Source organism: Tetrao urogallus (assembly GCF_951394365.1).
Source record: "Tetrao urogallus genome assembly, chromosome: 1".
NCBI classification, from domain to species: Eukaryota; Metazoa; Chordata; class Aves; order Galliformes; family Phasianidae; genus Tetrao; species Tetrao urogallus.
In genome coordinates this window covers 174,152,025-174,172,413 of record NC_136813.1, presented here as the reverse complement: position 1 = coordinate 174,172,413, position 20,389 = coordinate 174,152,025, and the positions used below count along the sequence as shown (strand labels likewise).

Sequence of the window (20,389 nt, the reverse complement as noted above, 5' to 3'; positions counted from 1 at the left end):
TGTAGGGGCTTCCTAACTCCCAGGCAGATCAATACTTCCACCCAGCTTGGCATCATCTGCAGGCTTACTGAGGGTGCATTCAGTCCCCTCATCCAGATTATCAATAAAGATATAACATACAGGGCTGGGCCTAATGCTGATACCCTGAGAAACACCGCTATTGACCCTTTGCCAGCTGCATTTAACTCCATTCACCACTGCTCTCTGGGCCCAGCCGTCCAGCCAGTTTTTTACCCAGCAAAGATTACAGCTATGCAAGCCATGGGCTTCCAGCTTCTCCAGGAGAATACTGTAAGAGGCAGTCATAAAGCCTTTGACTCTACTAGGTGCATTACATCCACAGTCTTTTTCTCATCCATTAGATGAGTCACCCAATCGTAGAATGTTGTGGAGTTTTTTTGGTGTAAAGTAAGCTGGTATGCATTAGCAAAGGGTTTAGACATCTGTACTGGAAATTGAACATTCAACACTTAGTTCTGATTTTTTGTCAAATGAAAAGTTAGTAGTTAATGATGAAATATAGTCAGAACTAGATATTTTATGGAGAAAGGCAGTAAAGTGAAGGTAACTTTTACAGTTGGTTATATTTTCATTTAGAAGTCAGTAGTTCCATGAGCACTAGAGCTAATATTTCTAGGGTTTGTTTTTGTTGTTTTTGGCTGATGTGTTTCCTTCAGTCTAAGTACTCTGAAATCATGTTCACATTGTTGCATATCCTAATCTCAAACTTTCCTGGTCAGTGACATTAAATGCAAGTTATCTGGGCTGGAGAAAAAAGGCTTTCTTCCTTAAGGTAATAATTCATGGAGGCTTGCAGATTTCTTTGTTTGTCACACTCATTGAAGTAACAGCGCATTAACTTGCAGACCACTTATGTTAACACTTTCAGTGTTGTGGCGGGGGGAGGAATTTTCATGGGAAAATGATTTTGGTCTAGTTTGAAAAGTAACCTGAGAGTTTGCCCTGCCTTTATGGAGAAAGGCGGGTGTAGAAGGAGCAATTTATATTTCACTGTGAATGCCGCAAAGCCTGAGGATCTTCTAAGAATACAGAACAGTCTGCTCAACGCTCCATGGGAGACAGCAGCATGAAGATAACAAATGTTTGCTGGCCACTTTGAAAGACCACAGAGACTGAAATTCTAGACTTTGAATCTGCATTGTTCATTGTCTGCACTGAGTGCATACCAGAGAGAAAACAGGCCACAGCTTTAACCTGAATAGGTCGCATTAGTTGGCATGAAAAAGCGGTAATCCTGCCAAAGCAAAAGTGAGGTGGAATCCTTCTGGGATGCTCCTATTTCAGACACACAGTAACAGGATTGAACTGTGTCATTAGTGCCAGTGAGAGAATCTGTCTCAGGGTAGTTGTAGGAAGAGCTCATTAAGGTGTTTTGGAGCACAAAGTGTATGCCAGGGGCTTTGGTCTTAAGTTCCTTAGAACTGGATCTGAAGAAAACATTCCCTATGTTTTGTTTTCTTTTATTTATTTATTTTTTAATCAGTCATTCCCCAATCCCACTTACACATACAAAGTACAGTTTTTGAGAAGATAAAGGATAGTTTGTGCTTTTTCCACTTGATGTGTTTGTAGTTAAGACTCAGTTCTGAGTCCCTTTAAGCAAGGCAAAGCTAAGCTGCTGCTGTACACACAGAAGGGATACTGTGTAGGTTCCTCTAAGGGAAATGTTTGTCTCATCTTGTTCAGGTACAGTAATACTCCTGTCATCTTCTTATTCTGTATCTAGTTAAGGAGAGGGATTTTGCTCTTTAGCCAAGCTTTTGATGAAACAGAAGTTTTTAAGTACTTTATTTTTTCATTATGCAAGGTGATACTTGGACTGAAGGGACTAGGGAAGGAAGTGAAGTGGGGAATTGCCCCATGTTAGCAGCTGTTGTATTGCTACTGAATTGGCACGAGAACTACATTTTCACTGGGGAAAAAAAATAGTACTTATGACTAGAGAAAACAAAATGTGTACATGATGATTTCAAGAACATAACTTTTTCTTATTTGAAGAAATCCTGGATACAATAAAGAGCTCTTGTTGCTTGGTTTTTCTGATTTTACTATTGGACGCTGTATTGAAACTACTGTAACAAATGAAGCAGAATTACTAATAGCACCTGTGGAGCCATTTTCAGCAAGAAAGGTTGACATTTCTTCAGTACCTCAGCAAAAGAAGACAACGGTTATTGCCCCCAAATACAGAAGGTATGGTGAATTGGAAAGGGGAAAAAATACTACTTGTGTAGTGCTGTTGTATATCATTTGCTAAATGTGAAACTGAAAGAGTTTGTGCATATTTTCATAAGTGTTATAAGCATGTTAATTAATTTCAGACTTTACTGACAGAAGAGTTTTTCTAGTAATGAGCTGCTTGATTTCCTTGCAATCTGTTCAGACAGAAACGCTCTTCTATGTACGTACAAATGTAACTTACAAATCAGATTACTGTGCAGCTGTGTCCTACAAGTGAGTTATTTCATATTTTTCGTCTCTTAATCACGTTTGGAATTGACTTATTAAATCCTCCAGTGCAGTTTGGCACCTCTTATCAGATAAATTTGTAGATGTTCATCTTTGATTTAGAATTTTTCATTTTGCAAATAATTGCAAATAATTCAAAAAATCTAAATATTAACTTACACTGTTTGCTTAGTTATAAAAATATGACAAAAGGAAAGAGGATAAAAGCAGGTTCATAATGTTTTTGTACAGACAGTAGCTGAAACACCTTTCATGTCAGAATAGCAACCTTAGAATTACAATCTTGAAGCAATCATTGGATTCATTTCATGCGTATGTTTTTAGTAGCTTCAATGATGTGGCATGTTAATTAGCTTTCCTTCCCATAAAATTTAAAAAACCAGTTAATGATATGGTATGTTTCTGTTTTAGAAGTAGCAGAAAATTTCCAAGCTTCCTCCCACATTACACCGTACCAAACGAGTTAAGAAGATGCGTGGAGCAGAAGTTAGATATTCTGAGCTTTCAGCCTCTCCTTGCAGAGGTATGCAAGTGTAGATTTGTATAAGGAAATTTATTTTATTTGTCTTTTCAAACTGGCTTTTATTTGGCAAAAATTTTTGTAGCTCGTAGTGTAATAGAAGATGATAAGATACCGTTAGCAAGTAGACTGACTGTTGTCTGTATCCTTTATTTGAATAGGTTTTGGTGGGTCACAGAATCCAAGCTTTGTAAGAAAGAGAAATGGTAAACTGCAAGATTGGAGAAGTTGTTGATGCTGGGGAGGGATGTTACAAAAGGTGGCAAAAGATCAGCACTGCTGATTAGACTCACATTTAAGTGAGAATGTATTCTAAGTGAAAGCATTCTTTGCTGTTGATTGTTTAGAGAGTTTTGTGCTGCTGGAAAAACCTCTTCAGAGAGATGTGTTAAGCTCGGAGGGGGAAAGTTCAGGTTCTTTCAGCTTGTCACAAGCCGTGTAATAACCAAACAGGGCGGGCTGATGTGACTCTGTCTTTGTGCAATGTACAAAGATTTTTTTATGCTTTCTGGGATTGGTGAGCAGTAGAATTCTGTTTCTAAAGTGCCCCTGAATTCAGGTGTTGAAACTGTCTTTGTAGTTAGGCAAGACATCATTAGCTCTTTAGCTGACTGGCTGCTTTATCTTAGCTCCAGGGACTATACAAATTCTGTGTTGTCTGTTATGGGACTTTAAAGGATTAGTTTATTTAGGTGCTGTATTTATGCACCTTATTTGGCAACCTGGTTGCTGTGCAGTGTAATTTTAGAGATGTTTAGTGTAATAAAGATTGATGGGATGAATGCACTTCAGTGTAGAGGTTACAAATGTAGTGTATACTGTTCTTCTTTTCAGCATCTTAATCTGGAAAATTATGAAGCAAAGTTTTCTACTCTCTTGTGGCTTGAAGAGATCCATCAGGAAACGGAAATAAAAAATTTTGACATGTGTGGGGTTACTTTGAAAAGGAATGGGAATTTGTTAGTGTTGGAAGTGCCAGGAGTGGAAGAAGGCAGACCTCACCTGGCTGCAGGTAGTGAGTAATGCGATATAAAGCTGAATACTGTGTTGAGTATTTTTACTGCAGTACAAACTCAGTTGCATTGTCATTTACTTAAGGAAGTCTTCAACAAGTTTGAACACAAAATCAGTAATGTAGGCTACTGGACAGGTGAACTGCACTGCTTGTGTCTCACAGTCATGCTGTGGCTGCTGTCTGAAGAAGCATTACGTATGTCTGCCATTACGAGTGATCTGTTATTTTCAGGCTTCTGGATGATTTTTTCCACAAAAATAAAAACTGCAATGTGGTAGGATCTAAAGAGCAACAGGTATATCAAAATCAAAAAACTACTAATATCTGATACTGTGGTATGCAAGGTACTGTTCAGAGGAGATGTTGAAGGTCTGATGGCATCAATATCTGATACCTTTTAAAATGTAATGTATACTTGTATATGGCAGTTCAGATCTAGTGCCTAATGAGTTATTCATGGATACAGCGAGTTTGCTGTAGGATGTGTTATCATGCAAATCTCTTGTAACCATACCACGGAGAAAGTAAAACTCGCTGCAGCGCTTCACTTGTATTTCTTGTAACTGTGTGTTATCTTTTGTTTCTAATTAGGTGATAAGGTGATACTGAAAAGTCAGGTCTATTCTGAGCATATAATAGAGTACATTGCCTACGTTACTGAGGTAAGCAAGGTCTGTCTTCTGTTGAATATACTGTAATCCACAGGATTCAAAGGGGAAGCTGGCAATTAATTAACGAGATTAGAGACTAGCTTAATCTGCCTTCCTCAAAACAGGTTATTTTTTTTAATGTACTAAGTGACGTATTTTTATTGTGAATTTAGTTTTTCCAGGGACTTCCTTTTCTCTAGATTATAATCCTTACTTGCCCTGAAGGCACTCATAAAGTAATCTAGAACTGTAATATGTTGGTTGTTAATAAATCTAGGTGGCTAAGGTGTTCAGTTTCCCAGTAATTTCAAATATGCTTTTGTGTATGAATGACTAAACTCCTCATCAATACACTGATCTTTGCTTTTTTCCTACAGATATGTAATGAAGATGTTACTCTTAAATGTAATGCTGATTTTGAACGGGCTTACAACTCAGAACCCATGGATGTGGAATTTGTTTACTGCAGGTATTTTAATGCACTTCCAAAAATCAGCATTGATGAGCTACAAGATACAAGATTCCTCTAGCAAAGTGAATTTTGAAAACACGTGAGACTGTCTCACTGTGGTTTTGGTGGTTACAGGAAAGGCACAATTAAGCTTTTAGGTTCCAACTCTTTCACCTCTTTCCCACTATCCTGCTTGATAAAAGACTGCAGTGGTAGTCATTGTGTACAAAGCATTCTTGTCTTGTGTCTCTGTTTTTATGTGGAAGTGATTATTCCACCACCTGGCATTGAAGCAGTCACTGGGGTGACTATAAATTTTCTTTTTCGTTCTTTTTCGTTGTATAAATTTTGATTCTTTGTGAGTGTTTTTTATTTCTTAAGAAAACATTCCACCATTATGACTGGAGGACTGTTTATAAGTTGCTGATGTTAACTACTCACACTTTATTTTTGGTGTATTATTTGTATATAAGTAATCTTCCATTTAAGATCAGTTTTGCAGAAAGCTTGCATGAAAAACTATCCAACTCTGAGACAAAAGGCCATATTTCTCATTGAAGAGCTGGAGATGTATTAATGCTCATAGCAAAGCTGTTGACTGACATGTCTACAGTATATTTTCCAATAAATACCCTGCGGTATTTCTGTATAGAACTGTTTTTATAAGCTCTGCTACACAGAAAATGTACTGGTTACCTTAATGCTTCTGTAGTTTATGAAAATCTGGGATTTTACTCTAATCCACAAACTGTTGATCTGCTGTTCTAATAACAGGATTCCTAGCAGGCGGTGCCAGATGGCAGTTGAGCAAGCTAAGTGTCTGGGTGAAAAAGGTACACTTCAGTTGATTTAAGCTGTCTGGAGAGGCTTGTGGGGAGTCTTGTGTTTTTTATTGCTTTCACATCAAGGCATACTTAGATGGATGCATTATAGTCTCTTTTTACAGGAATTTTCTGTTCTTTTAATTGAAAAACAGCTCTCTAAATGTAGAGGGGGTCTTATTGGCCATCAAAAAGAACATGAATGAAAACTTAAGCTTTTGTAAATAGTTTGAACAGATAAGCTCTGTATAAATCATACAGTTGTAGCAATGGTATGTGAAATGGCAGTGTTTTGTATTACCTCAGAACTTAACTAAAAAGCACAGATACCCTGTTCTGTGATTGAGCAGAACGGTCCATGTGATCTTTGCACAGATCTTTTCCACTTTTGTGTTAGGATTATAAACCAGCTATAAAAACATAGAGCAGGGTGATACATCAGCAAAATGTGTGTTCATGTGGTGGGTGATACATCAGCAAAATGTGTGTTCATGTGGTTCTCAAATTTTTCTACTTTCTCTTCTGAATCTGAAGTGTTATTTCCAGAGAAGCTTCTCTTACAGTCACCACAAGATGTCAAGACCCAGAATATCACTGAGTATTGTGGAGCTGATGATGGCCTTGAGCTGTGTTCCCAGCAGAAGAGTGAGGTAACTGTCTGTAAATGTTTGTTCTAACTGAGCAACGTCCAAATTTGTAACAGATATGTACTTCACGGCTGTTGTTAGCAAGTATTTGTTTTAGCATCAAATAATTGAAGTCACATTCTGCTACTTTCTGATGACAGAAGTTTGTTTGCGTACCTGAAGACAGGAAATTTTATGACAAATGATGCTATTAAGCTAATCCTCTCATCTAGAATGGAAAGTTCTCGTAACAACCTGTATTATAATAATATGAACTGTCAGATTTCCCTTAAACTAGTTTTCATAGCAACTTCTAAGATATGTGAAGTTCTCTCCCTGTGGCAGGTAACATCCTGATCTGTGCAAAGTTACCTAGGCTTTTTTATTGCTTGTTAAATTATAGGAAGAAATTGTAGAGGTCTTCTTAAAACAACCTTCAGAATGATATTTAGTCCTCTTTCCTATTTTGGAGTAGATTGTCACCAGCACTGAATCAAGTCAGCTTTGGATTTAATCTTGTTCAGAGGTTCCACAACATCTGTATAACCTTTCTCAATGTTTTACAACATTTCCACTGAATGATTTCAACCCCCAGTTCACAGTGTGAATCTTCTATCTGCAGCTTCAGATGTGGCCCCTTGTTACATTATGTGCTACTACAAAGAATTGAGAAGTGTTGGTCTCTTATTTATTTTTTTCCTTTTCCTAACTCTGTTTTAAGCCATGATAGGCATTAGGCAGCCTATTTACCTCTTCTTTATCAAACTGGAAAGGGTAAGTTGTTTCAACCTCTCTAGTTCTTAGTAACATGATGTTTCTATACATGAAGCATCCATAGTAACTCAGTTTCCTGAACAGGGCCTGGGGATCACTGCTCAGTTAGTGTTCTCATAGCCTGTCCTGATTCATACAGTTACTCATTCTCAGGTGCAGAGCTTTCAATTTAGATTTTCATGAGTTTTTTTTTATCTTACTGCAAAATTTCTTCAAATGAAGATGAACCATCAGGCATTTCAGCTAAGGCTGTTGATATTGTGTTGTTTGCTAATTTACTGAGTGTGTATTTGTTCACATCGTAGTTGCTGAAGATAATGTTTGCCCCATCTTCTTATATCATCAGTAAGTTCTGTCATCTGTTTCTGAACCCACACAATGCCTCTTCCCACCACAACTGTTTGCAGAATCTCTTCTTCACCGATATTCTATTTATTGAAATGAACCCCTTTAACGGGGAAAAAATAAAACTAAGTAATTTCAGGTATTAGTGAAGATGGTTACTTGTTTCTGTAAAGTTATAAATGTGTTTACCTTTGTTTGATATTTCCAGGTCAGAAAGCTGCAGAACAAGCAGGCAAAACGCACGCCATTGAGGCAGATAAACATAGCAGGTGCAGAGACTGCTTCTGTGGAAACAAGCCAACTTGGTATATTCTACTACTTTCTTCAATATTGAAGTGTAGCCAGTTCAAGATTGCTGTCACTTCAGACAGACAGGCAGAGTACAGTGTCTCTGAGATGTCCTCATGCTCGCTTAAGGAGAAACTTTGCAGCAGGAAGATTCATTAGAGCCCTTGTGTGGATTGTTTAAACATCTTCAGTTAAGCAGACTTCCAGTGATATAGTTTGTACTCAGTAAATTAACTGTTCCTAATCGCAACTGGAATATTTCTGGTCACATTCAGAGTTTCCACTTTGTTGCTGGAACGTCTACCTTGCTGAAAATGGTAACTATTTTTGAAAGGTTTCAGAAAGTGCCTGTCATGTCTGTGCTTATCTGGAAAGTGTGACTTCAACAGTTAAGTGCACTGACACTGAAAGAGAGGGATTTTATCTCTTTGTAACAATAACATACCTGAATTGGGAAGCAGATTACTTAGATGGCACTTCTGTCCAGGAGTTAATAAGATTCTGTTGTGGTAAGCTGCAGCTATACTGAATGAGGTGTAGGGGAATTCCTGTGGTCAGTATGACTATCATTTGTCATTTAGTACTGGTGCTGTCTCTGAAAGTTTACTGAAATTTTGCAGTTAAAGGGGGGAGGAAAAAAAAAAAAAAAGAGTTTAATGTTAAAATTACTGAAGTCTTTACAGATTTTTTTTTTTTTTTAAGTAAATAATGATGATCCTTTTTTGTCCATTAATTTTTTAGGAGATCCAGTATACTTCTGAATTATTGCTGTTTTCTTTTCTCTGTGCTGTTCTAGGAAAATGGAAAAAATAAATTAAAGCATAATATGAATTGCAGTTGCTTTAATCTGTGTATGCTTAAAAATATTTTTGCAATTTTAATATGTACTTATCTTGATCATAGTTGAGGAAACTGAGACAATTAAATGGAGAGGTGGTGAATTTTTCAATCCTATGCTTAACAAGCAGCAGAAATTGGCAGTGAAAAGGATACTGAGTGGTGAATGTCGTCCAACACCTTATATTCTCTTTGGACCACCAGGAACTGGAAAAACAATAACAGTAGTTGAAGCTATTTTACAGGTAATGGTGAATGATAAATGGATAGACTCGAATCTTTTCAATGTTAGAACACTTAAGGTGAATCTGTGAATACCATCACTTCTTTATTTTCCTAGGCAAGATTTGGAAATATTCTTCGTAAGCCTTTTCACTGAGCTATTCAGAATGATGAAATCAATGTGACTTTGAAAAAAAATCCTGAATGGCTTATTTTTATATCTTAAGGCTTTAGTGAATATTATCTAACTCATGATTCTAGTACTGCATAATAGATTCTTGAAGCACAGTATGCATTAATGTAACAACTGTGCAGTAGTTCTGCTCTGAGTGCACTCAGCTTGAGAACCCTTAAATGATGGATGTCGAGAGTAGTGTTCTTGAACTGCAAAAGCATGGATGATTATAATCTGGATTCTGTATTCAGTGAAATAAAACAGATGTGTTTGAGCTATTGCTACTTTTCCAAATAACCTTTTCTTTTTGTGATGTCCATCTTTTTGAATATAGATACATTTTACTTTACCAGATAGTCGAATCTTGGTTTGCGCACCATCAAATGCTGCAACAGATCTGATTTGCTTGAGGCTGCATCAAAGCAATCTATTAAAACCAGGAGCTATGGTCCGAGTCAATGCTACCTACAGATCTGTAGAGGTAAATGCTACAGATAACCGGTAGTATTTCTTTTTTAATATTTTAATCTTCAAATGCTGATTTATTAATGCAACTGTCAGTATTTATTAGGCTGCTGAGACTTGGCTAGGAAAGTAATAACTGATCTAGCTTTTCCAGAAGATGAATTGAAAAATATATGTGTATGAAACATATCTGCAGTCTTGATAGGTGAAGAGAATGCATATGTCTTCTTCAGTCACATTCAACCAAGAATCCATTTCAGTGCATGGGTCTATGTCTAAGCATTTTGTTCCACTTCCAAAATAGTTTTTTTTGGTGAATTTTTTAAATTATTCACATAAAAACATCTGGAGTGGTATTTTGCTAAGCACACTGTTATGTTTCTGCAGCACATTGATGACATGGTGAAACCTTACTGCAAGGACGGTGATGATATTTGGAAGGCAGTGTGGTTCAGGATAGTAATTACCACTTGCTGTAGCGCAGGAATGTTTTATCAAACAGGAACAAGGTACAGTACTGCAAACAGGAGTATTGTTGAGACATCTGGCTTCCTGGCAAACCTCTTGTTCTTAATAATGTTTCAGTGGAGAATTTCTTCAGAGTAAATGTAAGAAAGCGTCTTGACACGGTTGTTTTTCCACCACAGGCAGCGGGAACCTTAGCTGCGACGTTGCTATTTACAATCATGTTGTCTTGAAAGCATCTAGGAGTTCCACTAAAAATCACATTGTACTTAGTCTATTAAATAAAATCTTCATTAGTTGTAAAGAGCCACCATGTGAAGTGCCATTAAGTAAAGATTCTTCTGGTTTTGCTTTCAGCTTTCTGAAAGGACACTATTAAGTGTCTAACTGATTTAAGAGTTGTTTTATAGAAATAAAGGCTAGCAGTTGTCTTTGCTAAACCAAGTGCATTATTCACTTGAAATAGTTGGAGATATTTGAGAACAAGGAAATTTTTCCAAATGTCTTAACCTTACTATAAATAAAGCTGTAGTTAAGATAAGCAGTGGTTGTATATATGAGAGCATGTAGAAGAACTCGCAGATGAAGAATTAGAAGGAAAAACACAAGGCAGACTGCCTTCTGCCTTTTGATGTATTTTCAGCCTTCGCTGTTGTGTATGTGGAGGTGCCTGGCACACTTGACAGGGATGTTAACAGAATTGCTCAGATCAGCCACAGGGTGGCAGAATTAACTTATCTCGGGGGGAGAGGGGGGAAATGCCCTGTTCTGAGTTCATGTTATTTAATTCTAGGCTTGGACACTTCACACATGTGATTTTGGATGAGGCTGGGCAAGCAAGTGAACCAGAAAGCCTGATTCCTATTGGATTAATTTCAGAAGTTAACGGTCAGGTAGTTGTCTCAGCATCATCAAAAGATTATTAGCAGTGTGAATGATGCAAGATGCAAGCTGCTGTTCCTGATAATGAGTATGAAGTTGTGAGTACATGTAATAAACCTCACGAATGTACAATTAAATCAGTTTTAGCTTTTGAACACAGTTTTCATTTTCCACACTTTAACAGAATTGTTTTATGTCTGAATCTAGTCTGCATTAGAAAGACAGAGTTCAGAATATGAAATATGTCGAAAATATTTATTTTACGGCAGCGGTTTACTTCTCTTCTGGGTCTAACCCTTTGCAAACAAATCAGGCGTTTGGGGGGAAAGCAGAGCTTGATGTACGTTCATCTTGGAATTCTGAAGTGTGCGTGTTATTGAGACTGCATTTTATAACAGTTTTAATAGATGTTGGTTTTTTTTACTACACAGATAGTTCTGGTCGGAGATCCAAAGCAGTTAGGGCCTCTAATAAAATCTAGAATTGCAGTGGCATTTGGATTAAATATATCCTTGCTGGAAAGACTGATATCAAGAGATATGTACCTGAGAGATGAGGATGCTTTTAGCGCTGATGGATCACATAACCCTTTGTTGGTGAGTAAAATTAAATTGTTTCACTTTTTTTCAGATAAAGAATGATAAACTATGTTTGCTGATGTTTACTTAACACTTTTTTTTTCTTTTTTTTCTTTGTCTTTTAATCCCCATGCTGAGGTTTAAGTCTGGATTGAACATTAGCTTACTAGTAAGTCTTTATTATTTTGAATATGTATGCCAAATAGCAAGGATGCTGTAAGTTCTTAAAACCTTTCTCTGCTTAAAAACAAAATTTCTTCAGAGTTGGTAAACGCGGTGCATGTGTCAGAATTCTCAATAAGGGTTTCACTGTCCAACTTAAAGTAACTTTATAACATAATTCTCCACAAATTCGCAAGCACAATTTAAGCTTTTAACGTGAAAAGACAAGTAAAGCTGCCTCTTCAAATGCAAAGATTTTTTGAACATCTTACTTCAGGAAGTGAGGGGAAAAAAAAGGTCTCTGAAGGATAATCTTCTGGATTTTTCTCATATAAGCATCAGAAAACAATTTTTACAGTTTATGGGAGTACTTCATAATATTTCATGGCATAGAGAAGTACTGTTCCTTTCACCTTTGTGCTGGAACTATGAGGGCTGCTCAGAAAGTAATGCCTCCTATTTTATCATGTTGGCCTACAGTGACAGAGGAGAATATTGGTGATATGGCAGTAGAGGTTGAACCTTCCCACCAATAGTGCACTGCATTCTGTTGCCATTTGACAAATGACAACAGAGAGGCAGTCCTGACAAAATGGTGTCTGAAATGGAAGTGCATATGAAGCAAAGGTGTGTTATTGAATTCCTCCATACAGATAAATATTGACATTGATCAGTGCTTTCTGAACATTTATGTAACCCAAACAGTGGATTTGAGTACAGTGAGACAATGGGTTGTGCATTTCAGCAGTGGTTACAGTGGGTCACCTACTCTGGTGCAAGTTTTTACAAGCGTTGCATATAGGCTTTTGCTCATAGCTGGCAAGAACTTAAAGCTAATATGGTAACTGTTGAAAAAGAGTATTCTGTAGCTGAGAATTTACTCTGTAAAACAGAGCTGAGTACAGGGGGATGACTGCCTCCCTGCTTCTGCTGACTACATTACTTCTGATACAAGCCAGGATGCCATTGGCCTTGGTGACCTGGGCACTGCTGGCTCGTGTTCAGCTGAACATCAGCCAACACTCCCAGGTCCATTTCCTCCACACAGTCTTCCAGCCACTCAGCCCCAAGCCTGTAGCGTTGCATGGGGTGGTTGTGACCAAAGTATAGGACCTAGCGTTGATCTTGTTCAGGATTGTACAGTTGGCCTCAGCCCACTTGTCTAGCCTATACAGATCCCTCTGCAGGGCCTTCCTAACCCTATACAAATTGATACTTCCTGCCAGCTTGGTGTTGACTGCAACCTTACTGGGGGTGTGGTCAATCCCATGATCCAGATCATCTGTAAAGATATTGAACAGGACAGGCCCCAGTAGCAACCACTGGGGAACACCACTCATGACCAGACACCAGCTGGATGTGACACTATTCACCACCACTCTGAATCCAGCCCTCCAAACAGTTCTGTATCCTTTCTAGCCCTGTCTTACTTTGTGGTCCTGCATAGCTCTGTCCAACCCTGTTGAAAAGAAGAGAGTGAAAACCATGGGGCGAGAGCACTGTTTTGGGTAATCAGTTCTTGAATGAAGACAGCTCTGCACGTGCATATTGAAAATGATTTAGTTTTTTAGGTACAGAAAACAAACTAACAAAAAAACTGATAACAGCATGGCCAGAGGAAGAAATCTGATGGCAAACTGAAGTTGCTCAAGGGAGGTTGGGTATTATGTGCTGCTTAATTCTACGCTTTAGGTTGTGTTCAGCTTCCTAAGGAAAAGTTTTCTGAAACCCCCAAAATTTCTGTTCTTGTATTTATTTATTTTTTATACAATGTTCAATGTTCAATGTACAATGTTGGCATTGTATGACAACAGGAGATGAGGGCTTGAAGGATCTCACAGGTCTTCAGGTATATGTCAGTCTTCTTACAATACATAATTGGAATCACTGGAATATTTCTTCAAGGGCATTCTTTCATTTGAAGGCAGGCAGTTCTGGTTTCCAAGGCCTGCCTCTGTCAGATGTTATGATAACTGGCTCTTCTGATGCTCTCTCTGCTTTTCAAGTCTTCCCCTCCGAAAAATAAATTATATCCATGGGAATCCCTTGGAAACAACCTGAACTGAATTAAAAAAGGAGACATAATGTATCTATAGATCAAACCAAAGAATTCTTCCTTCATCTTTCATGTATTTTTTGTTCCTTTCTGTTCCTTTTTTTTTTTTTTTTTTCTCCCCTCTCTCCCTTTAGAAGGAGAAGAGATGGTCCATTTTCTTCCCATTTAGGGGGGGAAGAGACTTTTTTTTAATTTAGTGTTTACTTAATATCAAGGCTGCATTTTTTTTGCCTTTAATACAATTTTTTGGCAGCTTTAGGAAAGCTAACATTGCAAGATGTAAGTGGTCTTCTTGGGAGGTGCATAGCTTCAAGTCTGATGAGTAACTCAATTATCTTTGTAAAGCCCTTCCAACTCAGGATATTCTGTGGTTCTAACTGCCTGTTTTGGTTACAGGTTTTATTTTTTGTCTCTGCAGATCACAAAACTCGTAAACAACTACAGGTCACATTCTGCATTGCTTGCCTTACCATCTAAACTGTTTTATAATAAAGAGCTTGAAGTTTGTGCAGATGCTTCAGTAGTGACTTCTTTGTTACACTGGGAGAAATTGCCCAGGAAAGGGTTTCCGTTAATTTTTCATGGAGTAAGGGTATGTAAAATGCTCATGTAGTCTAAGTAAAAATAAAGAAGCTTCATAGAAGTTGGCTAAAGAAGCTTCATAGAAGTTGGCTAATGTTGTAGACAAAGGTTTTATTCATTAGAATGAATTTCAGAAAGAATATAGGAAAAGAACAAGTTGTTTGCAAAAAGGGTGGCTTCTTGACCATCTGGTTTTCAAAACAACTGCTGAAGACAAATAGATTTCTAAAAACTTATGCAGCTGCAGATTGCAGGGTATTGTGAAGACATTTTCATAAAAATTTAAATTGGCAAATGTAGCAGTATGTTGCAGGCAACTCCATTAGATTTAGATTAATTCAGGTAAGAGTCTGCTGCATTAGAATGAATGCAAGCCTCTAAAACTAAAAGTCTGTTGGAGATTAAAAGTCAAAGATAAAACTGGTACTTCAGGAAGTCCTTGTGGGTCTTCCAAGAAGTTAGTGATCAGTGGTGTGTCCACTGTTCGGAGGTGCTTGTGTCTGACCTATTCTGCTTTGCTCAAAAGCAGAATAACAGCTTGCAAACACTTATTATTCTGAGCTGAGATTTATATTCTTTGCACATATATGAAGCACCATCGTCATAAAATACAGGTGGTGGTTGCTCATTGAAAAGGATTTGTAGCAAATCAGGACGTTTGTGTATAATGTTACGTTACAGTTTCTGTTCTTTAGATATTTTTTGTTTGTTTTGCATTTAGATGTGTAAGACAATAATCAATTAAATACGTAGTTAGTTTTTGTACATGGCCTTCATCTGCTCACTTTGCTTCTCCTAATACAGGGCAAGGAAACTCGTGAAGGTCACAGTCCTTCATGGTTTAATCCAACTGAAGCAGTTCAAGTAATGCAGTATTGTTGCCACCTGGCTAAAAATGAAAGCATTGCAGTGTCAGTGGCTGATATTGGAGTGATTGCACCGTATCGTAAGCAGGTACAGCTAGTATTTAAAACTTCAAAGTTACTGTATTTGAAGTTGTAGTTTTGCATTGCTGCTCTGGTTTGGTAAAATGGGAAGGCATATCTCAGAGCTTCACTGTGTTTTGTTTCGCAGTGTATTGTCATTCACTAATGATGTTCCCATTAAATCTAGAGTTTAGAGTGAAAAACCTCAGTTTTTTACTCAGGTGAAAGTGGCAAGGAATCTCTGCACAGCCCTCTTGCGGGGGTGGGGGAAACTGTTTGCCCTGCCATACCTGTGGTAAGCCTTGGGTTGGCACATACTCCATTACAGAAGAAGAGCTTGCATGGATAAACTCCTAAGATCTAAGTTGTTCGTGTCATTAAAATCTATCAAAAAACCTGTTAATTTCTGTTTACGTGTAGGTAGCAAACATTCCCCCTATTGAGTCACATAAGAAGTGTTGCACATAGCAGGAAAAGCTCTATTTTGTTTTAAAACCTTAATAGTGGATGATGGCTAAGCCTGGTGTAGGCATTCCCTACAACCCATCTGTGTTAAATTACTTTACATGTCTCATGTCTTTGGTTTCAAAATAATCCATTCTAAAATATAAAAATAAATTTCTTCAAACATTTTTTTCTAGGTAGAAAAAATTAAATTTCTTCTGAGAAGCATTGATTTGTCAGATATAAAAGTTGGCACAGTAGAAGAGTTTCAAGGGCAAGAGTGCATGGTTACCATCTTATCAACAGTATGTATACTTGTGGGCTTGTCTAGAATATTTGTTCTTAATTCTCTGTAGCTTTTTCCTTTTTGAGATAGAGCTTCGGGGAATGAGCATGAGAAAACCAAGGGAACAGTGATTTTGTCACTAGTCTGTCATAGTATTTGGGAAAAATAATTGAAATGTGTGCAAACAGGATGGTATCTGTGCTTTTGAGGTAGACTTCAAACCCTTCAAGCTAATTCAAAATGAGTTCATAGAGTTTCATATAGGTAATATATCTTTGCTTAAGCATGCTGAGCAACGATGGAAACTGGATGCAGTATAAATAGTAGAGAGAACTGTATAAATCACAGCATCCAAAGTCACTGTTTAGCTTATGAATGTTGATGTAGGTTCTTTTCATTTTCTGAGAATTACCACATAATTGTATACAGCTGATGATTACCCAGACACCAGTACTGACTGTAGAATCCGGTACCCTTTTTTACTGTTAGGAGAACACTTGACAGTCTTCCATGGTCATTTTTGTGATGTGCTGTTGGAGTGTTCTGCTGCTTAAGTATTGGGATGTTGGTAAATGTCTTTTCTAGCTTCTGACTAATTGAATCTGCAAAAAAATCTTATTTGCCTTGCAAAAAAGGGACGGGGAAAAGAAGTCTGTGCTGTGGTTGTACTTCAGCAGTACACTGGTCACAGGACATTATTTTCACATTATACTCCACTTCTTTGATTCAGTGTTGGTGTTGGTTGACTACTTCTATGTAAATATGACAGTACGGAGACACAACTTGCATCGCTAGAAATTTTTATATAAACATGAGAATACAGAGCTGTTTGTTTTCACTCTTTGCAATAAGTGAATCTTTCAGAAAATTTCTGATTCTATGATCACAGAATCATAAAATGGCTCGTGTTGGAAGAGACCTTAACAGTCATCTAGTTTCAATCCCTCTGCCATGGGCAGGTTGCCACCCACCAGGTGAGACTGCCCAGGGCCCCGTCCAACCTGGCCTTGAATGCCTTCAGGGATGAGGCATCCACAGCTTCTCTGGGCAGCTTGTGCCTGCATTTAATCTAAGTCTCTCCTCTTTTAGATTAAAACCATTCTCCTTTATCCTGTCACTAACAGATTATGTAGTATGATGCTTGTCCTCCTGTTTATAAGATCCCTTTAAGTACTGGAAGGCTGCAGTGAAGTCTTCCCAGAGCCTTCCCTTCTCCAGACTGAACAAGCCCAGTTCCCTCAGCCTTTCTTCATAGGAGAGGTGTTCCAGCCCTTTGATCATCTTCGTGGCCTTCCTCTGGGACCGGTTTGAGAATTCCACATCTTTTTCTTTGCTGGATGCCCCAGGCCTGGACACTGTACTCTAGACAGAGTTTCACAGGGGCAGAGTAGAGTGGAACAATCACCTCCCTCTCCCTGCTGGCCACCCCTCTTTTGATGCAGCCTAGGATATTGTTGGCCTTCCAGGCTGCAGATGCACACTGCTGGTTCATATCAAGCTTCTTGTCCATCAGGACCCCCACGTCCTTCCCGCAGGGCTGTTCTCAAGGAGTTATTCCACTCTATATGCACATCTGGAATGGCCCTGACCCAAGTGCAACACCTTGAATCTCATTTAAGTTCACCTGGTTTCACTCCTCAAGCTTGATAGAAGGGGATGTTGAGGAAATACAGGGAGATGGAAGTTTGGGAAGATGTTCTGAATTGTATTCAGTCCAACCATTGCATTTGGTGAGGAGGCAAGAGGAGAAGAATGCATCACTAAGTTGGGAGTTTCTGTTGTTATTAGGAAGGTGGTAGCCCTTGCCTTTCACCACAGCTTTGCAAACTTTGCTGAAGCTATCAGTCAATGTGTAAAATTGAGTTTAGAATAAAAAAATAAAAATAATAATAAAAAAAACCCAACTGTGCTTGCTTTTTTTCCAAATGATAGTATGTTTTTGATGCAGTAAGTCTCAGTGAAGTAGAAGAGATGTGTCTGGAATGTGGAGTTCTTGCAGTGTTTGTGACTTGTGGTCCTTCAGAGCTGTTCAGGAATATGCATTACAGACTGAGCTCCTGTAAATCTGGGCAATGGCATAGAGGGCAAACTGAGCAAAGGCAGAAATAAAACCCAGGGATTTGAGGCTCAAGGTAAGAGCAGCACTAGACTACCTGTAACAGGCACACACAATTTCCAGGAGAGAGAAGGACAAGACAGTTATGAAAAAAGTCAAAGCCCTGAAAATAGTTTGACTAGGGTGCAATGAGGAAGGAAGCAGTTGGTTTGGGTGAGGTGGTGTTTTGTGGCTTGAAGAAACCATTTGGGGATTTGCTTGCTTGTTTTTCCCCAATGGTAGTGGAACCATGCTTAACTTAGTTGTTCTTCATTGTATCATAGCTTTAGAATCCAGCATTGTAACTACAGTTTTAGGTATATTCGTAAAACCCATTTGTGATGGGAAATTGTTTTATCAAAGATTAATTTAAATATTGATGAGATAAAGCTGAAAATGTAATGGAAAACTGAGTTTGCTCTAGCAGTGTTTCAGTGGCATTTTCTTCTAAGCTAAGGCCAAGATGACTGACAGGACACTCTGAAACGTTGTTGATTTTTAGGACTTAAAAAAATACAGCAACTCTAGCATTTCTTCTACATAAAGATTACATCTTGTAAAACTGATTTTGTGTTGGTATCTTGTGTTTCAGCTTGCAGTGGATATTCCTGATGCTCAAATAAAGCTAATATACCATTCTCTTGAAATTGCTGAAGTCATAGTAGTGTACTGTTAGATAATAGACCTTCTCTGGGAAAACCAATGGTGGAATATAAGTTAGATAGCTTCAAAATCCAAAATTCAGCTAATTTGTGTATTGCTCACGTTGAGCTGTGGTTTGCTGTAGTGAGCAAATTAAGCTTTCCAATAGATTGAAGTTGCGCTGTGACAAAGTAAGTTGGTTTCTCATTATTCCAGTTTTGAATCTGTATCTCTAATCAATTTTTAGGTGCGATCTTACGAAGACACACTTGCTGACGAGGAATACAGTTTGGGCTTTCTCTCTAACCCAAAGAGATTCAATGTAGCAATTACTAGAGCAAAAGCTTTGCTGATTGTCATAGGAAATCCTCATCTTCTTATGAAAGTAAGGTTGTTTTTTTTTTTCTTCTTATATCTTTGAATCATGTGTGGTATTTGCCATGGTAAATGGCTAACTTGGAGGGCATTACCTGATGCCATTGTTTTCATTTTTTAATGGAGAGAGGTAGAAGTGATTACTCCCAGTTAACCACCTGCTAAAGAGGTCTCCTTTTTGAGCTTGTGCATGCTTCTTTCTGAGCTTCAGTATTCATGAAATGAACTGAATGAGAGGTTCATTCTCCCCACATCTATGTGCAACACACTGAATCCATCTGAAGGTGTCTTCCTGCTATGTTGTTCCATGCTTGCACTGTTTGTGCTGTTCTGTTTATGGAGAAGGTCCTATTAAATCTTCTGCATTGGCATGCCACGTTAATTTGTTGGCAGGTTCATTACACAGAGTAACAGGTCTATGTTAAACATCAATCTTTTCTTGTAGGATCCCTGTTTTTGTGCACTGTTAGAGTACAGCTTAATGAATAACGCTTATGTAGGTTGTGACCTGCCTTCTGAGCTGAGAAGCCTGCAGCGGTGAGTATCTTGGCTTCTCTGTAACCATGCTAGACACAGAGCAATTTCAGACATTTTTCAAGCTTATGTTATTTGAAGGATGATACATAGAAAAACGTGTGTTACAAATTAAGATTTGATTTTTGCGGTCATAAATAATGTAAGCATAGCGTGTAGCCATAATTCCTCCATCCCATAAGAACAGTTTTAGCATTAAGTATTAAATAAAGGATGTTTTGGACTTGGTATTTTGCATACCTCTAACATTGCAGCATGTGTTTGGGGAACAGAAGGATTTGAGGGGAGCATGCTGTAGGGAGAAGCATTTACACTAGCTGTACTAAAAGAATTTTCTTGATTGATTTAAACACATCCCTTCCAGGGTCATGTAATATGTTGCTATATTGTCTTCTAGATAATATTATACTATATTATTATATTGTTATAATATAATATTATTATCTTCTAGATGAAATTAACTATCAAAGTGTTTGTTCTTGTTCATGGAAAGGTAATCAAAATCCATTTTTATCTTATCTCTTTAATAGACAGGTGTGACTAGTTTTTCAGTATTCAAGATGCATTCAGTCCTCTTCTGTTTTTGAAGCTAAGAATACTTATAGGAATCCAGCACCTTTTGGCCTCAGGGAAAGACACGCATTCTGAAATTCCTTGAAGTTTATCCAAGAAAGGCTTCTTAA

General features: G+C 37.9%; 1 protein-coding gene across 1 annotated transcript in view; it reads left to right on the top strand.

The window, feature by feature from the left end:
• The window catches only part of MOV10L1 (Mov10 like RNA helicase 1), a gene marked incomplete at both ends in the record, with an annotated part of 33,664 nt that extends 13,951 nt beyond the window's left edge, over positions 1-19,713 (top strand). Inside the window, 17 exons of the mRNA XM_079533574.1 lie at positions 2,020-2,214; positions 2,902-3,013; positions 3,845-4,022; positions 4,617-4,687; positions 5,053-5,144; positions 5,901-5,959; positions 6,482-6,597; positions 7,901-7,997; positions 8,884-9,062; positions 9,549-9,695; positions 10,067-10,188; positions 10,938-11,037; positions 11,458-11,622; positions 14,241-14,414; positions 15,209-15,358; positions 19,045-19,182; positions 19,618-19,713. Coding sequence (XP_079389700.1) covers positions 2,020-2,214; positions 2,902-3,013; positions 3,845-4,022; positions 4,617-4,687; positions 5,053-5,144; positions 5,901-5,959; positions 6,482-6,597; positions 7,901-7,997; positions 8,884-9,062; positions 9,549-9,695; positions 10,067-10,188; positions 10,938-11,037; positions 11,458-11,622; positions 14,241-14,414; positions 15,209-15,358; positions 19,045-19,182; positions 19,618-19,713 — 2,191 coding nt within the window. The remainder of the gene's footprint in view (positions 1-2,019; positions 2,215-2,901; positions 3,014-3,844; positions 4,023-4,616; positions 4,688-5,052; positions 5,145-5,900; positions 5,960-6,481; positions 6,598-7,900; positions 7,998-8,883; positions 9,063-9,548; positions 9,696-10,066; positions 10,189-10,937; positions 11,038-11,457; positions 11,623-14,240; positions 14,415-15,208; positions 15,359-19,044; positions 19,183-19,617) is intronic.
• Positions 19,714-20,389: the final 676 nt, after the last annotated feature.